Below are 21710 nucleotides of genomic sequence, written 5' to 3' on the forward strand. Positions count from 1 at the left end.
GGTTATTGATACTGTTACAAAATTAGGGACTTTGATATTTTACTTGACTCCTAATATCTCACAGTTACACAACTCTAGAGGGCTCTGTTTACATTGTATTGTTTATGATTGAGGACTTCTGGAATAGTCTAAAACAGAGACTCTTCTTTTAGGACCAATTTTAGGTTTAGTTTACCTAGAAGGGAATAGGTACTTCTCTCCTGGATCTACCTACAATTTATATACCATCTTGCATTCGTTAGCTTAGAGTACCTTGTATTTGTCTGTTTCTGTCATGGTTTTTGAAGGTAACCCTTACTTAGGATATATTATATTCTTCAGCACAGTTTTGACCAATGTTCACTTATGGGGAAAATTATGCAAGATTATCTGAATTCTCAGTATCCATCCATGGCAACTCTGGTGCTGGGCATATGGCGAATATCCTCTAAATCTTATAAAAATTTTTATTGAAAATCATACATTTTTGTTTTCAAAAATATACAATTAAAGCCTTGTATCTTTGAGGTAATGATTTGTTAAATATTCTTAGTATTTTGAAGTTCTAAAGTACAGTTTCCACAAGAATTATCAATTTGATCGAGTAGCTTATTTATTTTTTTACTCGTCATTTAAATGAACTTGTTTCTCATCCAGGAATGCTTTTTATAATTTTATTTAAATGTTTGTATTCTTTTACTTTGCTTTTTAAGACTCCCTTTGTTAATGTTATTTCATTTGTATAATAAATGCATACTAACTTTTTTAACAGATAAAATAATTAGGCACAGGGCTTGTACCCTGAAGGACACTGCACATGCCATCATTGCTGCTGAGTTGGATCCAGAATTTAATAAACTCTGCGAAGAAATAAAAGAAGCAAGGATAAAAAGAGGTAAGTTATAAAAATGAAGTTGCTGCTGAAGACCAAGAGTCATTGAATGTCTGAGTAGTGTTTCTGTAGGGTTGCTGGTATTGTGAAAATAATGTATTTTGAGGCACAGCCTTTACTTAATTTCTGATACTACTGTGTCATGTAAATTATCAAAGATATTTAAAAACTTTATTTCCTGTGAAAGTTTTAATATGACAGTGCAAATTGCAGAAATAAAATGCCTCTCACTGAAAATTATTTTGCAGTATATCTTTGTTAATTATTGATTTCTATTCTTAAAGGATTTAGATAGGCTTTCTTAGTTGAAGAGGGTTTATTTTTCATGAGTTTACACTCAGTGCTAGTACTTTTTAAAAGTTTTTAGGAATCTTTTTTTTTTTTAACCCTATTGAAGTTTATGTGGAAATTTTGTTAATATAGACACAGAATTAGCAAATGTGGTTTGTTCATTCCCTAAAAATCCTATCTTGAGGAACTCACACTTTAGTAGGAGAGAGAGTGAAATGTAAAACGAATCAAGTGCAGTGTGGAATATGTACAGGTTGAAGTGTATGCATAGGATAGAGGTAAGACCTCCTGGTGGGGAGCCCAGCATTTTGGTCAGAGTTTGGGGAATGAATATAGGAGTGTTGTCTAGTGGAGAGAGGAAGGGTGGCAGTGACGGAGAAGGAGGAGGTCTTTGTAAGTGCAGCACACAGCATGTGTAAAGGCACGGAGATGTGAAATACTGTGGTATATTAGAAGCACTGCAAACTAGGATTGCTAAAGCTGTGCAGAGGGGTGAGAAATAGAGCTCAAGAGCTGAGCTGGATCCAGGACACGGAAATGATGAAGAGGCTTTTCTTTTACTTCCTTCCCTGAGGCCTTCCCTGGTTACCTGATCTAATTAGGCTTGCATCGCCTTAGCACTTGGCATTTTGTCGTTTTTTTGTTGTCTCTCTCTTCCTTATTTAGCGCTGTGAATGTCTTGCTTATGGCTCTACTGCAGTCCCTAGAACTGTTTGCAATAGGTTTGCTACAAATGCTTGAATGACTTGATGCTGTGCTAAGGAGCTGGGACTTGATTATATAGGCCAGTGATTTTCAAAATGCTGTGCCTAATATTACCCGCGTCAGACCTCGTGAATTAGACTCTCTGAGAGTAGTAAGCCTGAGAAATCTGCACTTGAACAAACTGTACAAGAGGTTTTTCTATACACCAAAGTTTCAGACCCATTGCCATAGTCAGTAGGAGTCATTGAAGTGTTTTAAGCAGTGGAATGAATTGGTAAATTGCTTTGGCAGCACGAAATAGGAAGATCTCAGTGTGAAGGGTAGGAAGATGAGGGAACTGTTAAAAAAACTTTAGAGCCAGTTTAGAAAATAGTTTGGCAGTTCTAAAAAGTTAAACATAACATTTACCATACAACAAGTGATTCTACTCCTAGGAATCTATTCAAGAGAAATGAAAACATATGCCCATATAAAGACTTATATATGAATGTTCATAGCCGCATTATTCACAACTAAAAATTGGAAACAACCCAAATGCCTGTCAGCTGGTGAATGGTAAGCAAAACAGAGTATATTATACAATGGGGTGCTGCTCAGCTATAAAAAGGAACAAAGTACTGATACACGGCACAACATAGATGGACTTCAGAAATATTAAGTGAAAGAATCTAGTCACAAAAGACCACATATTGTACGATTCCATTTATATGAAATGCTCACAAAAGGCAAGTCTGTTAGAGACAAAAAGTGGATTAGTGGTTGCCTGGGATAGTCACCTAAAATTGGATTGCTGTAGTGATTGCATGGGTCTGTGAATTTACTAAAAATCATTTAATTGTACGCTCGCTTAAAATGAGTGACTTTTAAGTTATGTAAATTCTACATTAATAAAGCTGTTGGGAGGGAAAACTGTTGGTGTAGTCCAGAGTGAAATGGGGTTGAAGATAGAATTAATATAAGAGAGCTGTGGCTGGCTGCAGGGTTGGGGGGCATTGTGAGGGGAAGGAAGAGTCAAAATTGGCTGCCATAGTACTGGTTCCATGACTTCGTAGATGCTAATACCACCAGTAGAGATAAGGACAATATAAGGATGACAGTTTTTTTGTGGGGAAAGACAAACCAGTTATCTTTAATGTGACCTATCCTTAAGGTATCTAGTTGGAGATATCAAATAGGCCGTTGGTTATGTGGATCAGAAGCCCAAGAGATGTTTGGGCTAAAGATGTGGATTTGGGAATTATTGTATATTGCTGCCATTATATAATGGAAGCTGAAGGCATGAATGGTACTTTATAGTGGAAGATGTAGATTAGAGTGAGAAGAAAGAGATTCCAGAGACAATCTTGGGAAACAGCAACATTGAAGGATCACATAGAAAAAATCTAGTGAAGGAAGTTGAGATAGAATGTTTACTCTTACGAACATCAATGCAAGAAAACAAACTTACTGCATTGTGATGTAACAGGCAGCTAATAGCAGATGGAAACAGTTTGTGTTAATGGAGTTTACTGTCCCAATAAACACACATTCTAAGATGGCAGAAATCATAACTTTTAGACAGTACGTAATCTTATTGTCCCATAGTCATAAAAATGTGAAATGTGTCCCTTTGTAAATTAAAATGAGTAAACATAGGGCCCCTTTGGGAATTAAGGGTAATCATTGCCTGCCGGGTTATTTTATTTTTGTGATTTTTATATCTAGCTTCTTTCCCTTCTTAAAACAAAAGATACGATTTTCATCCAAATTACAAACTGTCCAAGTATAATTAATGGCTTTAAAACTCAGTTCTGTATTTCAGACTTTTTTTTTTTTAAACCTGTTGGTGTATGTAGTTAGGAATATTTAAATAGGTGTTGCTTATCTTCTGCTTGCAGGCTTATCGGTAACAGCAGAACAAATAAATCCTCATGGTACTGGAGCTCGGAAGACAGAAGCTAGAGTAGAAGAGGCATTTCGGCATAAACCAAGAAGCCCCATGGATGTCTGGCACAACTCTGCAAATAAATGTGCGTGTGAGTATTTGCGATCATGTTATCCAGTAGTGGGAACAACTGAGAATGATACTGATTTCTCAGAAACGGGGTACACAAACCAGAGCACCGCTGCTTTCCCATGGCTCTTTTAATCTTCTCTGTTTTCAGAGGTGAAGAGCTTGTGGGGTAAGATGCTGAATCAGAAATGTATTTCTTTCGCCTTATTTGATCTTTTCTATCCCCATTCAGTACTTGCTCTTGTAATTGAACTAGGTTTGAATTTTTTTAGTTTTAAACTTCGTTTTTTTTTTTAAATAGAGCTGTAGAGCCAATGGACTTTTTAACTACCCCTGTCTCCAGCTCCAACCCCTTGCTGTGTGCTATGCCGGATGTTCTCTTTATGGTGGAAAATGAAAACTCTGACTTAGGAGAGTGGCTGATTTGACAGTAGAAGTTGATTTTTCTGAAAGAATATTTTGTACTCAGTTTGAAAAATCTGTACAGCCTTCTTTATCTAGTTTTGTTTAAGTGAGATATATTTAGAGAGGGAATATTCAGTGCCTAGGTTTTCTTCATTTTTCGTCATTCATGGTGATCTATGAAATTTTTAAAAGACAAATGTTAAGAAACCTAGCATCTTTCTAATGTGGTACTTACATTTCACTGAAGATAGGCATCCTTGGAAAGTACAGGTTGTTCTTCTGGTGTGAAGGTGGTAATTCTTTTCCAGCTGTCAGTAAAGCTGGCCAGAATAGGTTCCTTCACCAGTGTCATCAAATTTGAATGAATGAACATACCTAGTTTTTTTCAGCTTGTTCTCTTTGTGATAAGTGGCATTCATACATGAGGAAATTTTGAAGGACTTAACGGTGCATTTAGTTCCATGTAGCTGATTAAAGTTATTTGGACTAGTTGTACCTCAGATTGTGACCTGGATTATATAACACAACACTCTAATTTAAACCTTAAAATTCTTTACATTCTCTGCACCTGAAACAAATATTTACTAAAACACATTGAATATTGGCTTTAAGCAGTTGAAGTTTTCTTTAAATGTGAAAATGTTACTTTAGTCTACAAATGTGAGTTTTGTTTTCTCTTACCAGTAGATGGCATATGTGACTCATCATGTGTCTGTTTTACATTAACTTACTTAAATCATAAATCTAAATGTCCCTAAGGCAGAGTTGCTTTCCTAAGGTCTTAGTTTTGGAAACAATCTCAGAGATGCTATAAAAATTGACTAAAGATTGTGCCTCTAAATGGGCTTTTCATGCAAAGCACTCCTGATAAAGGAAGTGGTATATTAAAGATTAGTTCCACAAATATCTACTCCTACCACATGCCAGGTGCTATGGAGATACAGCAGTGACTAAAACAAAAATCCCTATTCTTGTGGAGCTTATATGATAATTTCTTTTTTACCAAAACAGCTAACCATTAGAAATAGTTGTATTAGAAACAGTTATGTATCTCTAGTTCGACCTATCCTCAAATGAGAACATTTTCTGTGTTCTTAGCCGGGACGAAAGCATTAGAAAAGTAAACTTGCTTCAGTAGGCCTCCTGGCCTGTGCTTAGTGTACTGCACATCGTTACCGGGCTGGCTTGTGACTGAGCAGAGCTTAGCCTCGTGCTCGAGAGTTCCATGGCTTAATGAGGAAAGAAAAGGGGTACCATTTGTACTTTTGGTTGCATGGCTGGAAAATAAGTGAGGCCACAATGTCAGGAGTGACTTGTTAGGTAGTAAAAACCTAACAGTTCCATCTTTTAGAGAAAGAGCAACCTGAATACTTTCCTTTCACTGTTAGTGTGGACTGGATTCGTTTTTCATATAGTTAATGGGATGCTTATGAATGTCCATCACGTTAGCCTGTGTACAGCTTTTAACTGACTCATGCAGAGATTTCTTCTCCAATTATCCTATAACTGTAAATTGTAAATGGAAATTAGTGGGGGGAAAGGAGTGGAGAGATGATTCTAATGATATTGTAGTTTTGAAGATACAATGTATTTTGAGCCAAGTGACTAACTTGAAGTTTGGAAATGATTTCAGAAACCTTTAGTAGATTTATTCTTAGATAAGAAAGAAGAGTAATATACATATATGTGTGTGTGTGTATTATATTTACATATATAAATATAATATACACACAAAATTTGTCCATTTCTTGTGAATACCTTGGTGTCTTTACGGAAACTCAATACAGATTAAAAGTGAAAGGATGAAAAAGTAGACAGATCACAAGTTCATAGTAAGTGGTGGAATATAAGAAACAAGGGTTGTCATAAGACCATATTCCCTTCTATTTGTCTTTCAGAAGCAATTTTAAACTGATTAAGCAATCTACACTTAGTTATCTCATATTTATATTACAGATTTTTAAAATGTCTTTGCCAAAGAAGCTTCTCAACTTTGACATATTAAAATTATTTATTGTCTTTTAAAAAATTAAGCCAGACTTGAATTACTTTTATAGCTTTGGAAAAAATGAATTATTTTTACCCTGATGGCTTTTAACAAACTAATATTTTGAATTTTGTGTTAGGCACCAGAAGGGATAGGTCTCTAGCTTAACTAGTTTGCTTTGATAACTTTTGTATTTAAGTTTATTTAGGCATCTGTCCCAAATTGCAAAATAAATGTTAACTTTTTACTTATTTAAGGGACAATGAGTTAGACTTGTATAACCAAATACCTTTGATACATGCATGGGAAATTAAAGATTCCTGGGTTTATCATTACCTGGAGGTACCATCTAGCTACTCATAAAACTCATGGTAGTTTCTAGCATCTAAGAATATAGTCCTTATAACTTTTGTAGGTCTCCCTTTTCATATAACTGACCAAATATTCATTTGCAATATTTTGTTAATATTGTTGTTGCAACCTTGATAACAGTGGGTTTAATTTTTCTATATATTTTCAAATAACAACTTTGCAAGAAATTGATGTTGCTAGGTGAACTGCTGTGGTAGAGGAGACTAACAGTTTTCTAACCAGATTGTCTGTGTAACTGTCTTAGAGCTTCTCTCCATGAGCATATCAACTGTGGATGATTCCTCTAGAAGCAGAGACAGTGGAAGTTTCTTTGTAGGGATACCTGTAACTATTCTGTCTTGATATACTGGATCATGCCTTTATTTTTTTTTTTATGGTTTAGGTGCTTTTGGGTAATCTTGGTGGCAAAACACTCACCTTCCTGGTGGAAATCTAGGACTGTCACCCCAACCCTTCCAGGCAGCCTGGTAATGTGGTCATTCCCTAAATGCTTGGCCTCTGGATGTTAGGAATTAGGAACAGCTATAAAGTAGAATCTAGGGTAATAGAAAAAATTAATGCAGGGGAAACTCATGTAGGAAATACATTTAAAATTTTTCTCATTCTTCAGAGTTCATCCCTGACTTCATATCCATTCCACCTGTAGTGGTGAGGATTAGTCAGCAGCGATGTCAAGAGCTAAGTAGTTTTTGCTTGTGTGTTACACCGGTGTGGGTTTGCTTTCTTTCAGGTCTTATTTAGTATACATTTGTAAAACAAGTATGACACTCCAAGCTCTACATATCTTTTTTCCTTCCTTGTAAAATAGTTCGAGTTCGGAGAAAATCAAGGCGGCGCTCACAGTGGGGTAAAGGAATTATTAAGAAAAGGAAAGTCAATAATTTAAAAAAAGATGAAGAGGACACCAAATTTGCAGACTATGAGAACCATACGGAGGGCAGGAAATTGCTAGAGAATGGAGAGTTTGAGGTAAGCACTGACTGCCATGAAGAGAATGGAGAGGAGACCGGAGACTTGTCTATGACCAACGATGAATCGTCGTGTGACATCATGGACATGGACCAGGGGCAGAGGCTTAACCGTGGAGCGGGCGCGAAGGAGAACTTTGCATCTACTGAAGAGGAAAGCTCAAATGAGTCTCTACTCGTCAACAGCAGCAGTTCTCTAAATCCAGACCAGACATCTAGGAAAGAGCCTTTCCTTAAAGGAAGCTGTCTAAACGGTGAGGCCTCCACTGACAGTTCTGAAGGAATACCAGTTCTGGAGTGTCAGAATGGCAAAGCTGAAGTAGTTTCTTTCTGTAGTAGTGGAGATAAATGTAGTTCTGAACAAAAGATTCTTCTGGAGGACCAGTCAAAAGAGAAACCAGAAACTTCGAATGAAAATCACGAAGATGATCCTGAGAAACTAGAGGCACTGGAATGTAGCAATAATGAGAAGTTAGAACCTGGCCCCGAGGTGGAGGTGAAAGATGCAGAACTGGATAAAGAAGGTAGAGCTAATGTTTTAACGAATCACCTGAAGTTTTAAACTCCAGAGTTAATTAATTGCATATTTTGTCTGGTCCCCAGTAGCAATAGTTGATAAATAATTATACCTCTTTGAGAATTTGTTAAACTTTTCATCCCTTTGCCCTGGAAAAGTATGCACCCACACACTAAATTTTGATGAAAGTTTCAGAGGGTTTATGGTCCAGAATGCGTTGCTTTCCTGGCCGCTTACATTTCTGGCTCCCACCTGATTGTCGTCCCTGTCCTAATGGATTCATGGCTAAAACCTGAGTACATACACAGGTGTAAAGAAGATGCATTCTAACAGAAGATTATTGGGGTGGGGTGGGGTGAGGATGGTCTGAGAAGACTTGGGTACTATAGCAGTGTGGTATATTCGAGCCATATAGACCCACATTAAATTACCACTCCTGTTCATTCTAATTGTGTGACTTTGAGCTAATTACTTGTACTCTCCAACTCTGTTTTTTATCTTTTAAATTAAACTTGAGAATAGTGTCACTGCAGGGATTACATAAGTCATGTCTATTATCACCTCTCCTGGTACCTGGCACATACTGAGGTATGTTCATTCCAGGCAGTCGCTGCTAATTGAACCAGAGGGATGTGTAGTCTAAGGGGCTCCATGCTTTATCAGGCCAGTTGTGGAGGAAAGCAGCAGCGCCCTCATTGTCACATTTCCTTCTGCTCCCGACTCCGTATGGCTGTGATTCTCTTAAGAAGAAGCAGAAGGGGGGAGTTGAGGGTTTCTGGCCCTGCTTTGTTGACCATGTTCTTTAGCTCACAGTAGGATGGGGTGAGTTAGAGATCTACCCTCAATATACATTTTCTTCCTGAACAGGTACTCTTATCACGGTAGGCTATCTTGATACTGTATATATAAATTGTGTTCTCTAAACTGTGTAGAATATGTATAGCTTTAGCCTGGGATTAGAGTTAGGTAGGAAAAGTTTTTTGCTGCCAGGTTTTTGAGCCCTCTAGCAGAATTAGGAAGTAAGAAGGTATTATTCAAAATCTTAGAATTCTTTTCATGGATAAAGAGTGATGTACTGTTCTTAAATACTCTGTTGAGATTTTTTCTTTTTCTTCAACATTGAGTAATAGAAAATAGTTTTAACAGCAGTATTTATCCTGGGCTGTCATATAGACAGAACTTTAATAATGTATCATGCTAGGGTTAAGTACTGAATGGGACAGAGTGGGAAAAAGAGAGATCTGTGTTATGAGGCAGAATGGGTGTGGGGGAGGGATATTTTTATATGCTACTTCACTATGAGATTCTAGTAAGCTTGCAGAAAAGGTTTAAATTAATATAATGTGCAGTTAGTCGTTTAGAAGTGTTAAAGATCTTTGTGGTGCCAAAGCTTTACCTGAAGTTCTCGTTTGTAACTGTCGGGGCAGGTGACCTAGAGCAGTGGCTCCTCATCGACATTCTCAGGCCTCTAGAAAGTCCACGGATGTAGTCGTGAGGATCAGTGTTGTCTTAACAAAACTCCTAGCCTATATGAATTGAACTGTATATCAAGGTTTTCACTCTCAAGGCTGTCTGAAATACAAAATTTTCTCTGCTGTGTTGTGGAATATGTTTTTGAAGGCAACATTTTGGTTCTTTACCTACATAGCAGGCATTAATGAGGAGGAATTGTTTGAGGACTTGGGAATAGAGAACTAATGCAGGAGGGAGGTTCTCCTCAGTGTCCCTGACATGGGCCAGGTCCTGTATAATGTTCCAAAAGGGTCCAAGTTTGTCTTTGTGTTCCTTCCCTCTCGGCCTTCTCTTAGAGTATTCCTTCCCTTAGGAGGGCACACGGCTTGACGGTCTGCCTCCCCTGTCTGCCCCCAAAAGTGCCTGGTGCTGTCAGATTATGCTCTGCCACCTCAAAATTCCCCCCCCCCCCCCCAGTATAGCTAGTCTGAGCAACATGTTGGGAGAAAAGTGATTAGATTACACTCATTCACTCTTAAGCTAGGAAAGATCACTAGCTCTATTATACTTTTTATCGGTCTATATTTTTAAGAAAAAATGTTATAACCCAGATTGATTTATAATAGAATTCTAGACAGTATAATAGAGAAAAGTAAGAAATTTAAGGCAGTGTTGAGAAAAGTGTTTTACATGAGGAGGCAGATATGTAGACAGGTTGGCTTCACTTTGTGTTAGTATCTGCTTTTCTAGCTTACGTCCCTTCTTCCAATTCTGAAAGCTCCAAATTTTAAAGCGATGGCTATCATGAAGAGAGTGAAAGCTGTTTATAAGTTAGTGCTTAGAGGCAAAGAGTGCTTTTATCCTCTTTTTAGTGGATATATTTATTAGATGGTATTCTAGTATGACTTGGCTTTCATAGTTGTAGTTTAGTTCGCTTTAATTTGTTACTTATTCTTACCAAAAAAATCATTTATGTAAAGAATACACCTTTATTTCAAGAAGGATTTGTGGTGGGTAAAAGAGTTTATAGTTGTTTAAGCCTGTTTTCTTAACTTTTACTTGCTGCAGTGCATTTCTTTTTTTTCCGTTAATTGTAGGTGCTTCTAAAGTAAAGAAATATCGTAAGTTAATTTTAGAGCAGGCAAAACCAACAAGCCTGGAACTGGTTCCAGAAGAGCCATCTGAGCCTGTGCCACCTCTTATAGTTGATCATGAGAGGTTGAAGGTAAGCTTACCCATTCCCAGTTTTAAGTGACTGGAATGAGATTTGAATGTGTTTTGTAGGCAGTTGAATAAAACTGGTTTTGATAATCTTTTGCTTTAACTGGGAATATATGTGCTTTGCAGCTTCTAGTAAAAAAAAAGTGTTAAGTGTATTTTGAGGGGTTTAGAAACACAAGAATGGTCTTGGTAATAAACAGATAAGCCCTAGAATCTTCTAAACTCAGGTATCACTGTCATACCACAGCCTGTAGTCTCGGTTGCCTAGCTATTTGAAAATAACTGTTTTAGTTTAGCTATTTGAATATAACTGTTTTAGTTTGAACAATGACATCAAACTTTATTTTATTCTCTTCCAATTTTTCTTAGAAATTGCTCGATTTGTTGGTAGATAAAAGCAACAATCTGGCAGTTGATCAACTTGAGAGATTATATTCTCTTCTTAGTCAGTGCATCTATCGTCACCGTAAAGATTATGACAAATCACAACTTGTAGAGGTAAGTGCTTAGTTCATTTGTAGAATAAGTAAATATGTGCTTTTATTTGTCCCAAAGAAAAGAGAAAAGAAAAGCTATTTTAATCTATATCTTTTACCAAGTAACTGAAGAATGTTTTCAAGATTTAAGATTAGAAGAAATCATTAAGAGTTATAGTTTGAAGAATAAAGCCTCTCTGTACCATTTTTGTCTCAGGACAGAAGTAATCTGGGATTCTTTGTTTATCAGAACACAGAAACTCATGGTTCTGGGTTGGCATATACACAAACAAGCCCTCATCCTCTCCCTGGCTTATTACTGACATCAGTGACGACGCCTGCTGCGTGTGGGCATGGCCTCTCAGTCCTACCACTCACTGCTCCCTGGGCAACACTGACGAAAAGGAGTTGGCATGGGCAATGAGACCTATTAGCCAGCCCATTAATAGCTGGAAGGAAGCTTAAAAGTCGTCTCATTTAATCATATCTAGTCCTGTAAAGTAGCTACGTGAAAGGGGGGTCCTTTTCTTTAGACGCTTTAGAGGTACACTCTTCCCTTTCTAGACAACTTGGGGCCCTAAGGAAGTTCTTCCTTATAAAATACGAACTTAGATCTCTGTTCATATAACTTACATCCTTAAGCCGTACTTCTGCTTTTTGAGATCATCTGAGCAAATGTAATCTCTCATACCCACTAAATGGCTAAGGGACATTATTAAACTCTCTTTGTTCATTTGCCTGTTAGTTTATCTGGTAGTCTAGTTATTAAATATTTATTGAGTACCTACAGTTCCAGGTACTATGCCAGGTTTGGGGTACAAAAAACGAATAAGACAAAGCCCCTCTTCTCAAGGAGCATTTCTAGTATATTAAAGGTTTATATGTAGAGGATGTGATTATTTTCCATGTGTAAACTTAAAGCAAGAGAGCATTTAAAAGATAATCATATTTTTATGAGACACAGTTTTACAAACTTATTTTGTCATTATTATACAATATCTAAAAATAACAGAAAAGCACAAATGTAAAAATAAAAACATCACCCACATCCCCCCTCCCACCCTGTCTAGAAGAAACTAGTCAGTGTTAATCTTTTGGAATAATTTCTATCCTTTAAAAATGTCTAGATGTACATAACATGTGCATAAGTATGTGAATATGTATTTTAAAATTGGAATCATATTGTACATTCTGTTTTATAACCTGGGTTTTTTCCTGCTCAGCAATATATGATGAAACATTTGCAGGCGTGGTTTTGATTGATCATGTAGAAGAACTTTTTGATCAGATGATAATGTGTTAGTATGACCTATTCTACAGAGATGTAGATTGTAATTTCTTTGGAGCTGTTTAAGGGGAGAAAGGAAAACCAGATGTCTTAGATACATTTAATATTTGCCCATCTGAATGAATGTGTGGGGTAGAGTTCTTTCCTTTTTTTTTCTTATTCTAGACAGTCCTTATTCACATTGTTGACATTTGTTTAGCTTGAATGGATTGAATGCTCTCTAGCACTGAAACATCTTTCAGTATGGGACTTGGAACCCTGCTTTCTAGGGGTCCCATTTAGAGAGGAAAGGGGATCTACAGAATCCCGTCAGTTGCATTCCTGGTAGTGGTGGCAGAAGTGTCTCTTGCCTTCTGGCTTTTTTGTTTCAGTTCTGCTTGGAGTGAATAGTGGTGGGAGTAGGGTGTATTTTACTTCTGGTATAAGTTTTACTGTACTGAATACATTCCTTTTGCTTTGGAAGTTAGTCGAATGTAGTGAATAATGAAGAGCTTAGACTCTGGGATGAGGCCACATGCATTCAAATTCTTCTATTTATTATCTGGCAAGTTGCTTATGTATATAAATTTCTTAGTACAATTACCTGGCATACTAAGTACTCATTGAGTGTTATTAGCATCATCTTCAGAAGCTTAAATATAAAATAGGAGGCATTTGGAAGTGTCTAGGACAGACTGTCTTACTGAGCAGCTATGGTATTATAATCAGGAAACTATTTAAAGCTTAACTTGTATCTAAAATTCTCTGAAAGTTAATATAAAGTGAATTTTCCCATAATACTCTTGTCTTTCCTTTAATAGACAATATGTACTTTTTTTTTTTCCCTTATAGGAGATGGAAAGAACAGTTCATATGTTTGAGACATTCCTATGAACTTTTCGAGATGAGTGGTTTATCCTCTCCAATCTGCTCCTGACAGAGCAGTCTTCTGAGCCATTCAATTTCAAATTGCACCAATTACGTGCAGAGCCTTGGTGTAAAGTGCTCTCTCACTCATTCTTTCTCTCTGTTGAATTTGGTGCTATTGTCTCAGGTACCTGAAACCAACCAGCCTACAAGAACCAAACAGAACTTCAGAAACATGTTGTATTTTCCACAAATAAAAAATACAACCCCACAGATTGGAGATTTTGGTGCTACAGAAACTGCTCTCGCTTCTGCTCCTCTTTTCAGGAGACTTCTGTCCTAGGGAGCAGACCAGCAAACACGAGAAACTGGATGGGCAGTTCTAACTGTGTTGAATTGTTTAAACAGCGGGCAACCTATTCTTACTTTTTCTTCTTTCTACCCCCTTTTATCATATTTGTTTCTATTTTTTCCTCTGGGTAATGGACTGAAACCTGTTTAAGAGTTGGCTATGGTATATTCTGGTGGGAAACTGAAGAAACTGGATGAAATTAGATTAGGCTCTTTAGAACTGCCTTTAATGTGCCTTTTTATTCATTTGAGAAAGATAAGGCTAAACAAAAGGATGGGCTTATTTGTAGCAAACGAATTAGAATGTTTTCCTTGGTCACAACCTTGAAAATAAGTTTTGATATTCTGTCATTAAGAGGCAACCAGTGTTTTGGTATAAAATGCCTGTCTTGTTTTCAAAATTCAATCAAGACACTCGTTAAGCCACATAATATACTAACATGTAAGTTTTCCTGTATGGTCTGTTTCTGTTTAAGAAACACCTAATAAAACAACAAAAAATAATCCACAGTCCACCAAAAAAACCCACACACTTTTTGGTATTGCTGACAATGATGACCAGAAAATAGGTAGATAGTGGCCATTTTTTCTTCTGTCAGTGGCAATTTAATAGTTATTCATGTTTGAGTTCCCAGAGAAAAATGATTCATGTATAATAAATTGTTACTGTTTTATTTTAAAGCCAGAACTTGCCAAATGGACAGAAAAGAGAAATATTTCAGAAGCTCTATAAAATTCATTTTCTATATGCATAGTTGCAAGTGAGCTCTGGTATGGTACTTGAATAACAGTATTAATGTTTAAATCCCTTACCATAAGCTTAACCTTCACAACTATTCATTTTGATTGAAACCCATTTTCGATCTTGTTGAGTGATTTCTGTGAGTTGTACTTACCTATAATTAATTATGGGTTACTAGTTTTACAAAACTTTCAACAAATTTGGAGACACAATCTAGGCAGTTGCAAAGAGGCAAAGGGAGTGCAGTGACATTTTTTTATCAGATAATTTTTAAACAAAAAAGTAGAAAATTTTGACACGTTGGCTTGATATTTTCACTCATTCTAGCTGTTAGCTGCAGGTGTGTCTTTCCAATATATGCAACACATGTAGTTTGGGTTTTATTAGAGCGAATGGTCTTGGACTACTGCAGAGATACTGAGCTACCTCAGCTTTTTGTATTTTAGTTACCAACAGTGTTTACAGAGTCCTGTAATCACTTTGCCACCGTTTACATGCTGAAGCTAAGGTACTTGTCTCCTGTCTCTGGCTGTTGGTCGTGTGCTGGGTGCCAGCGCAGAAAGCACACGGCGGCCATAGGCTGCTGCAGTAATCCTAAGTGCTTTGCATTTCCACTGACATTTTACGCCTTCTAATTCTAGCTTATTTTTTGAAAAACGCCACTTGTTTTCTTTATACCTAGTCTAAAATCTTCATGATACTCAGTTAGTCACGTAATTCAAGATGCTACCCATGTAGACACACTGTATTTTTAAGGTGGGCAAGTGCGATTAACGATGAACCATTTTAAAGGGGAGGTTATTTGAAACCTCGAATTTGATTATTGGGAGGATTTTCATGCTTTCTTTAGTATTTATTACCATCATACCAGTTCAGGCTATTTTGCTGTCTAATACATTAGCATTTTGTATTTTGATGGAAATTGTTACAGAATTTAAAGATTTGATGAAGAAATAAGATGTAGCAGATTTTTTGTAGCAAGTTTCTGGTAAAAGGGTTTTTTGCAAGTCTCAGGTTCTTGCTGCACTATTTTTTTTTAAATATTTATTCCAGTTACTCTAAGTCAGAAGCATTCTGTTCAAGTAACAGCAGCACTTGTGAAAGGAAAAATAAAAACGCACATGTTCTTAGTAGGTTACTAAATTTGTACAAGTTAAGATTTTAGCCATCAGTGAGTTTGACAAAGAAAATTTATTTATGTTCAGCATTAAAATGCTTCCAAAAGATCAAGTTTTTTTTTTAATTTTAATCTTGATATAGATGGAGAAATAGGAGGCAATCTCAGTATGATAGGAACTGCCACTTTGAACAGTTTAGGTCTTAAAGAGAAAGCCAATCTAATGCCAAGGGGAGAAAAATGAGCTGAAACTGTACCAACTCCTCCAGCCCCTTTCCCCCCACAAAAGAAACACACTATACACATTGTGCTTACTTTACAGATATCTGGTGGTTCTATAGTTTAAAGCAGCTTGTGAAATTATCCAAGTGGACTCAATTTTGTTTACCTTTCTGTAAGTTCTTAATTTTTGCTGTATAGCATTGGCAAAACTATGTACAAATTGACCTCTGTTCTTATTTCCTATTGTGAGCATTATAAATGATGAGCTCCTGTGTAAAACCTTGCTCTCAGATCAGTAAAATATATATCGCAGCACAGCCCAACAATAGTTAATGCTCAGCTGTGGGGACCATGGGAGCTTTTTGAAGATGATGGAACCGCACTAGGATTGAAAGTGATGGCTGTGGAGTTAATTGTGTTTTTGAGCTTGAATCTCACCTGTGATTAATTTTTTTGTTTTGTTTTTATGTCCTTTCATGACTTGATTTTTCTCATATGCCAATGTATTTGTAGGTTTACTGGATTTTATTTTTAGGGAGTGGGTGGTTATATCTTCCCACTTTTTGATTAAGTTGGTTCAGCTATGGTGCTATTCAAGTAGGTATTGTCAGTGTCAGGTCCCGTAGCTGAATGCCATTGTTATTATAATTATTATTTGTAATCACGTTGTAAGCTTGAATTTGGGCTTGTACCTGCATCTTTTGTATTTTGTACATTCGATTATTTAGACTTTGGGAGTCCTCTTTGGTTTCAGTCATGTACGTCTACTTTGTAGATTTAAGTAAACTTCATCAACTATGGTCTATTTTGGGTTTGTAGTTTAATTTAGAATTGTGTTAAATTGATGTTTTGCATTTGACTTCATTTTACATTAGTTTGAAGTAAATTATTTAATTTTTGAATTCTGGAATTTTGAACATTTACTGTAATTTGTAATATAACTGCTGTGAAATACTTGAATAAAGATGACAAGAAAAACATGTCTTTCTTTAGCTTAATTATGATTACTGTTGGCTGCAAATACAATGTTACTTTCCTAGCTTAATTCATATATTTTGCAGCTAGGACATACTGATGTTTATTAAACATCCAAAAAGACTTGTTATGTTTCCTTTAGATTTTAGTAGCCCTCAGTATTTTTTAGCTGAAAGATTTTGTGTTGAGGAAGTATGATTTTAATTTCAGTTGAAGATTGTCTAAAATATATTGTACAGAAGCAAATGGATTACTTCTGAAATTTGTTTTTCTAATTGCAAGGCTGTGCTACAGTAAGACGATCAGGTAGTGTGGTTTACTTATTTTACAGTGTTTTCCCTTTCATCATCATGTAGTTTATCAGCAGACTTTGAGCAGTACAAAGAATTTAAATATGGAGAGAGATTTCGTACCAGAATTTTCAAGGGCTTGTTACTTTAAGTGACTAGAATGTTCCTGGCTTTTAGATTGCCCATGTTTCTTCTGTCTCTTTTTCATGTCCCAAGATTAATGTACTAATATTCCTTGATATAAATTTTTACTTTTATTTTTTGAATCACAGTGAAACGGACCTGGTTGAATTTGAGTAAGACTTGGCTTTTCTTGATTTTCGCAGATGGTATAATTTTTACTTTTGCCCGTGTATATCCAGGCATACCTTGGAGATGCTGCGGTTCCCTTCCAGACCACCACAGTAAAGCCAGTATCACAATAAAGCGAGTCACGTGCACACACAAGTTACGTTTACACGTTGTACACTGCAGTCTGTTAAACGTGCAATAGCATTATGTCTAAAAACACAATATGCACACCTTAATGTAAAAATACTTTATTGCTAAAAAATTCTAACCATCATTGAGCATTCCGTGGGTTGTAATCTTTTTGCTAGTGGAAGGTCTTACCTTTAATTTATAAAAAATGTAATATCTGCCAAGTGCTGTGAATCAAAGCGCAGTAAAACAAGGTCTGCCTGTGTATCAGAAGACTGGTGATGATAAACCCAGGAAACGTTTGAAAAAATTGCATCTGAATGTTTCAGTAAGGAGTTTATAGTTGCATTTGAATCTCAATTAACTTTTCTAGGGCTGTAACCTTCTAGGTTGGGTTTATTTTCCCAGTTTTAGTTTCCATTGGACTCAAAATTCCAGTCAAGTGAGAGGCTAATCTTTGAATATCTACTTCATGTTATCCCTATGCCCTAACACCTGCAAAGTTACCTATTGGCTTCTAAAACTATATAAATTCCCTGTTACCCACACAGTTGGTCTTTGTCCTAGTCACTACGCTAGGCATATGTGATAACACAGGTGACGTATTCTCTCTGTAAGTAGCTCGTAGTCGGCTAGGGGAGGTTGGTGTGTAATGATCCAGTGGGATAAGGGCTGTAACAAGGAACATGCTGCGGTTCAGAGTTCTAAGAAGGAACCGATTTATTCTGTTTAGGAAGGGGGAAAATGAGGTAAGTTTTCATAGAGAGTTGGCATTTTTTTTGCCCTTTCCCTCTATCTGGCTCTTCTAAAGTCTAACCCCACTTTATCAGAACTATTTTTTGGGGTTTTTTGTGTGTGTGTGTGTGTGTGTGTGTGACCTATATATTACATCCTATCACCTATTCATACCAGTTATTCTGGAATATCTTTATCTTGATTTGTTCAAATCTTAGCATGTTCTGTTGATGTTTTTCCTCCCCCTACACGTTTCATATTCACCACCCCTTCTCCATCTTTATTGTAGCTGACGTAGTTTGGGCACTCACTGATCCTTTTGTTTGGACCAGTGTAACAGTCAGTGATTTGAGGGAATGTACCCCTGGCCATGGCACTGGGTCTATGTTGAGTTTTTTGTAATATAATTTAACATACGGGGTTTGATCACAATACGGTGAAGGTTTATTGCAGTAAAAGACACATTGCCATTTATCCCTCTCAGAATACTCCCCCTCGCTTCAAGCACAGAAATCCCATCCTTGCCACTTTCTGAAGCCGTTTTGGAAGTCCTCTTTCATGAGTGTCTTTAGTTGCACTGTGGTGGCTGCCTTGATGTCCTGAATCGATTCAAAACGTTTTCCTTTCATGGTCATTTTGACTTTAGGGGAGAGCCAGCAGTCACATGGTGCCGGATCCGGTGAATAGGTAGACGAGGACACACCGTAATGTTATTTGACAAGAGATTGCTGTGCCAGAAGCGATGTGTGACATGCAGTGTTGTCATGATGGAGGGTGAAGTCAAGATACTCATGAAAGGACTTCCAGAACTGCTTCAGAAAGTGGCAAGAACGATGGGATACATGTGTTCAAAGTGAGGGGAGTATTTTGAGGGGGATTTAATGGCAATGTGTTTTTTACTGTAATAAATTGTTTTTTATTTAAACAGTCACCGTATCTTTTGATCATACCTCACATATCACATTTATTAGGTGCTGGGGACTGTTCTGAGTGCTTTACAAAGACAAAGACAAATACTTTTTTAATCCTGTGAAAACCTTAAGAGATAGGTGTTATTATTACCCCCATTTCAGAGCCCAAGAAACAGTAATTTGTCCAAGGTCACACAGCTAGGATTCAAATACAGGTAGTCTGGCTCCTAATCACTGTTCTTGACTGCTTATTGTGAGGGTACACAGACACACAAACATCATTCAGTATAATGTGGGGATACACAAAACTCAGCATGTGAGGGTATACAGACATGAACATTTTCAGTGTAATATGGGGACACAGAAACATTGAGTATAATGTGGGAGTACACAGACATCATTCAATATAATATGACAAGTGTCACAGTTGAGTTATGCATGAGGCACTCCAGGTGTCCAGAGAGGAGCACGTAGCCCCACCTCAGGGAACGCTTCCTGGGAAATCTGATGCCTGAGCTGAAGCACCAAGATGGGAAAGGCCTTCCGGGCAGAAGGAACAACAGCAGCATAGACCCGGAAGTGAAAAGGCTTGACAGAAAAGGCTTGACAACTTCCGGGGAAAGGACAGCAGCTCCGCATGCCCTCAGGTCACCACTTGCCAAGCACAGTTCTTGGCAGTAAAGTTACAGCTGGTTCTCTTGGAGCTTACAATTCAGCGGGCAAAGAAGAAACAAGATGTTAAACAAGTGCTGTAATAGGAATAGTAGCAGCCAACTTCTGAGTGCGAGGTACTGCTTGAAGAATTAACCATTTAATTATCACAGCATCTCTGTGAGATAAGTACTGTTGGTTGTCCCACTCAAGGGGAGGGGAAGCTGAAATAGAGTTGGTGAAGCAGCTTGCCCAAGGTTATACAGCTAATGAGCGGTAGCTGGGATTCTGTCTTGTGTGGATTCTTAACTGATCTGTCATTAAGGTTAATAAATTCATTTGCCCTTGTTCAGGTTTTTCTCCCCAATTAAACAGTTTTGTTTTGTTTTTTTAAAAAACTATAGAATACTACAATGGCATGTTCCCACCATCTGGAGCAGTTTTTCATAGTTCTTTCTTTAAAGAAAAAAAAAATTCTAGGTAAGCTTTAAGTTCTCTTTCCACCCCTCCCCAGTCCCGTTCCTTTTCTTTCTTCCCCAGAGGCATCCGCTCTGATGACTGATGAACACTTTCCTGTCTGTGTTTTTAATCCATTACTAGAGAAGGTAATAATCTGGGTGCTGAACCAGACTGAGTTGGACTCCTGGTTTTGTACCTTCTTGGCTGTGTGACATGCAGCAAGCTAATTCACCTTTCTGTACATCCGTTTATCTGTAAGACGGGGGATAATGATAGTAGCAGGCCCCCGGTGGTTATTGTGAGGAATATGTATTTGAGTGAACACCAGAAAAGCAGTTAGAACAGGCCAGACACATAGTAGGTGCCCAGTAAGTCGTAGTCATTTCTACGCTGATTATTACAACTATTATATTTGTATCCATAGAAATGGTTTGGGAGTTTAAAAAATGGGCCTAAGTGGGATGAACTTTTCACATCTGGCTTTAAAATTTAGATATATTTTTAAGTTGGAAATACATGCTTTGCCTCAGAACCAATTGTTTTCTACACCTGTAACTGATTATTTTAGTGTGAGTCTGTGTATCTCTACATAATATTCTTACATGGCTACTTGTTTTATTTTCCAGTTTTTGCCATTATCCTTTGATTTCCTACCATGGAAGAGATAAATCAGACCTGTCCCCAACACACACCCACCCACCCGTCTTGTTTTCTCATCCTCCCAGTTGGTTATAATTTTCATTAGATCATTATTCAATATTGTATGTAAAAACTGTTGACAGCTGAGGTATTTAGTATACTGTGATTAGTTTTCCTTTTCTGTACACTTTTTTGTTAAAGAGTCTTTGTTATTTGCCTAGTGTTCTATGTACTAATTGCTAGTTTGTCCTTACATTCATCCCCAGCATTCCAACTGTCTTCTTAGTTCCTTCAAACATATAAGGTATTCTAGCATTTCATCTTGAGAAAATTTCTCCCAGAGCATTTTCACTTTTTTCAGTTTTGCTTGGTGTGTATTTAGGTCTTGCCTAGCCGTTTTCTTGGGACCTTCCTTCACTAGCATTCTTGGCCTTTCTCTTATTGTCGTTTATATCCCATGTTGCTATTGACAAGTCCAGTGCTATTCTGGATCCTGGCCCATTTTCCTGATTTAGTTTTCCTAAAGCTTTGGAATCTTCATTTTTGCCCTGGTGGAAATTTCACAGACACGTTCTGGAATTTCACAGACATATCTGGTGGAGGGGTCAGTGTTAGACTCTGAGCCCCTCCACTCTGGAGCTCATGTCCGTGAGTTCTGAGAAAATTTCTTAAGTTATTTCTTTATGATTTGCTCACTTTTTCTTTGTTCTCTATTTCTAGAACCACTGTTAATTCAGATGTTGGCCCTCCTAGACTGTTCTCTAAATTCTATTTTCTTCCCAATTTTTATTTTTGTAATTAACTTT

General features: G+C 37.1%; 1 protein-coding gene across 4 annotated transcripts in view; it reads left to right on the top strand.

Annotated features, from left to right (window-relative positions):
• Positions 1 to 16804, top strand: part of ATAD2B (ATPase family AAA domain containing 2B) — a 113254-nt gene extending 96450 nt beyond the window's left edge. For 2 of the 4 annotated variants that reach the window (XM_074331748.2, XM_074331743.2), the window contains exons 23-28: positions 752 to 874; positions 3745 to 3882; positions 7433 to 8116; positions 10659 to 10786; positions 11152 to 11280; positions 13378 to 16804. In XM_074331748.2, the coding sequence (XP_074187849.2) occupies positions 752 to 874; positions 3745 to 3882; positions 7433 to 8116; positions 10659 to 10786; positions 11152 to 11280; positions 13378 to 13419 (1244 nt within the window). In that variant the 3' untranslated portion in view covers positions 13420 to 16804. The remainder of the gene's footprint in view (positions 1 to 751; positions 875 to 3744; positions 3883 to 7432; positions 8117 to 10658; positions 10787 to 11151; positions 11281 to 13377) is intronic. The other 2 variants (XM_074331746.2, XM_088796276.1) reach the window with 1 other exon arrangement.
• Positions 16805 to 21710: the final 4906 nt, after the last annotated feature.

This window comes from Rhinolophus sinicus, chromosome 2 (assembly GCF_057876585.1).
Source record: "Rhinolophus sinicus isolate RSI-liver-muscle chromosome 2, RSI-T2T, whole genome shotgun sequence".
Classification (NCBI taxonomy): domain Eukaryota; kingdom Metazoa; phylum Chordata; class Mammalia; order Chiroptera; family Rhinolophidae; genus Rhinolophus; species Rhinolophus sinicus.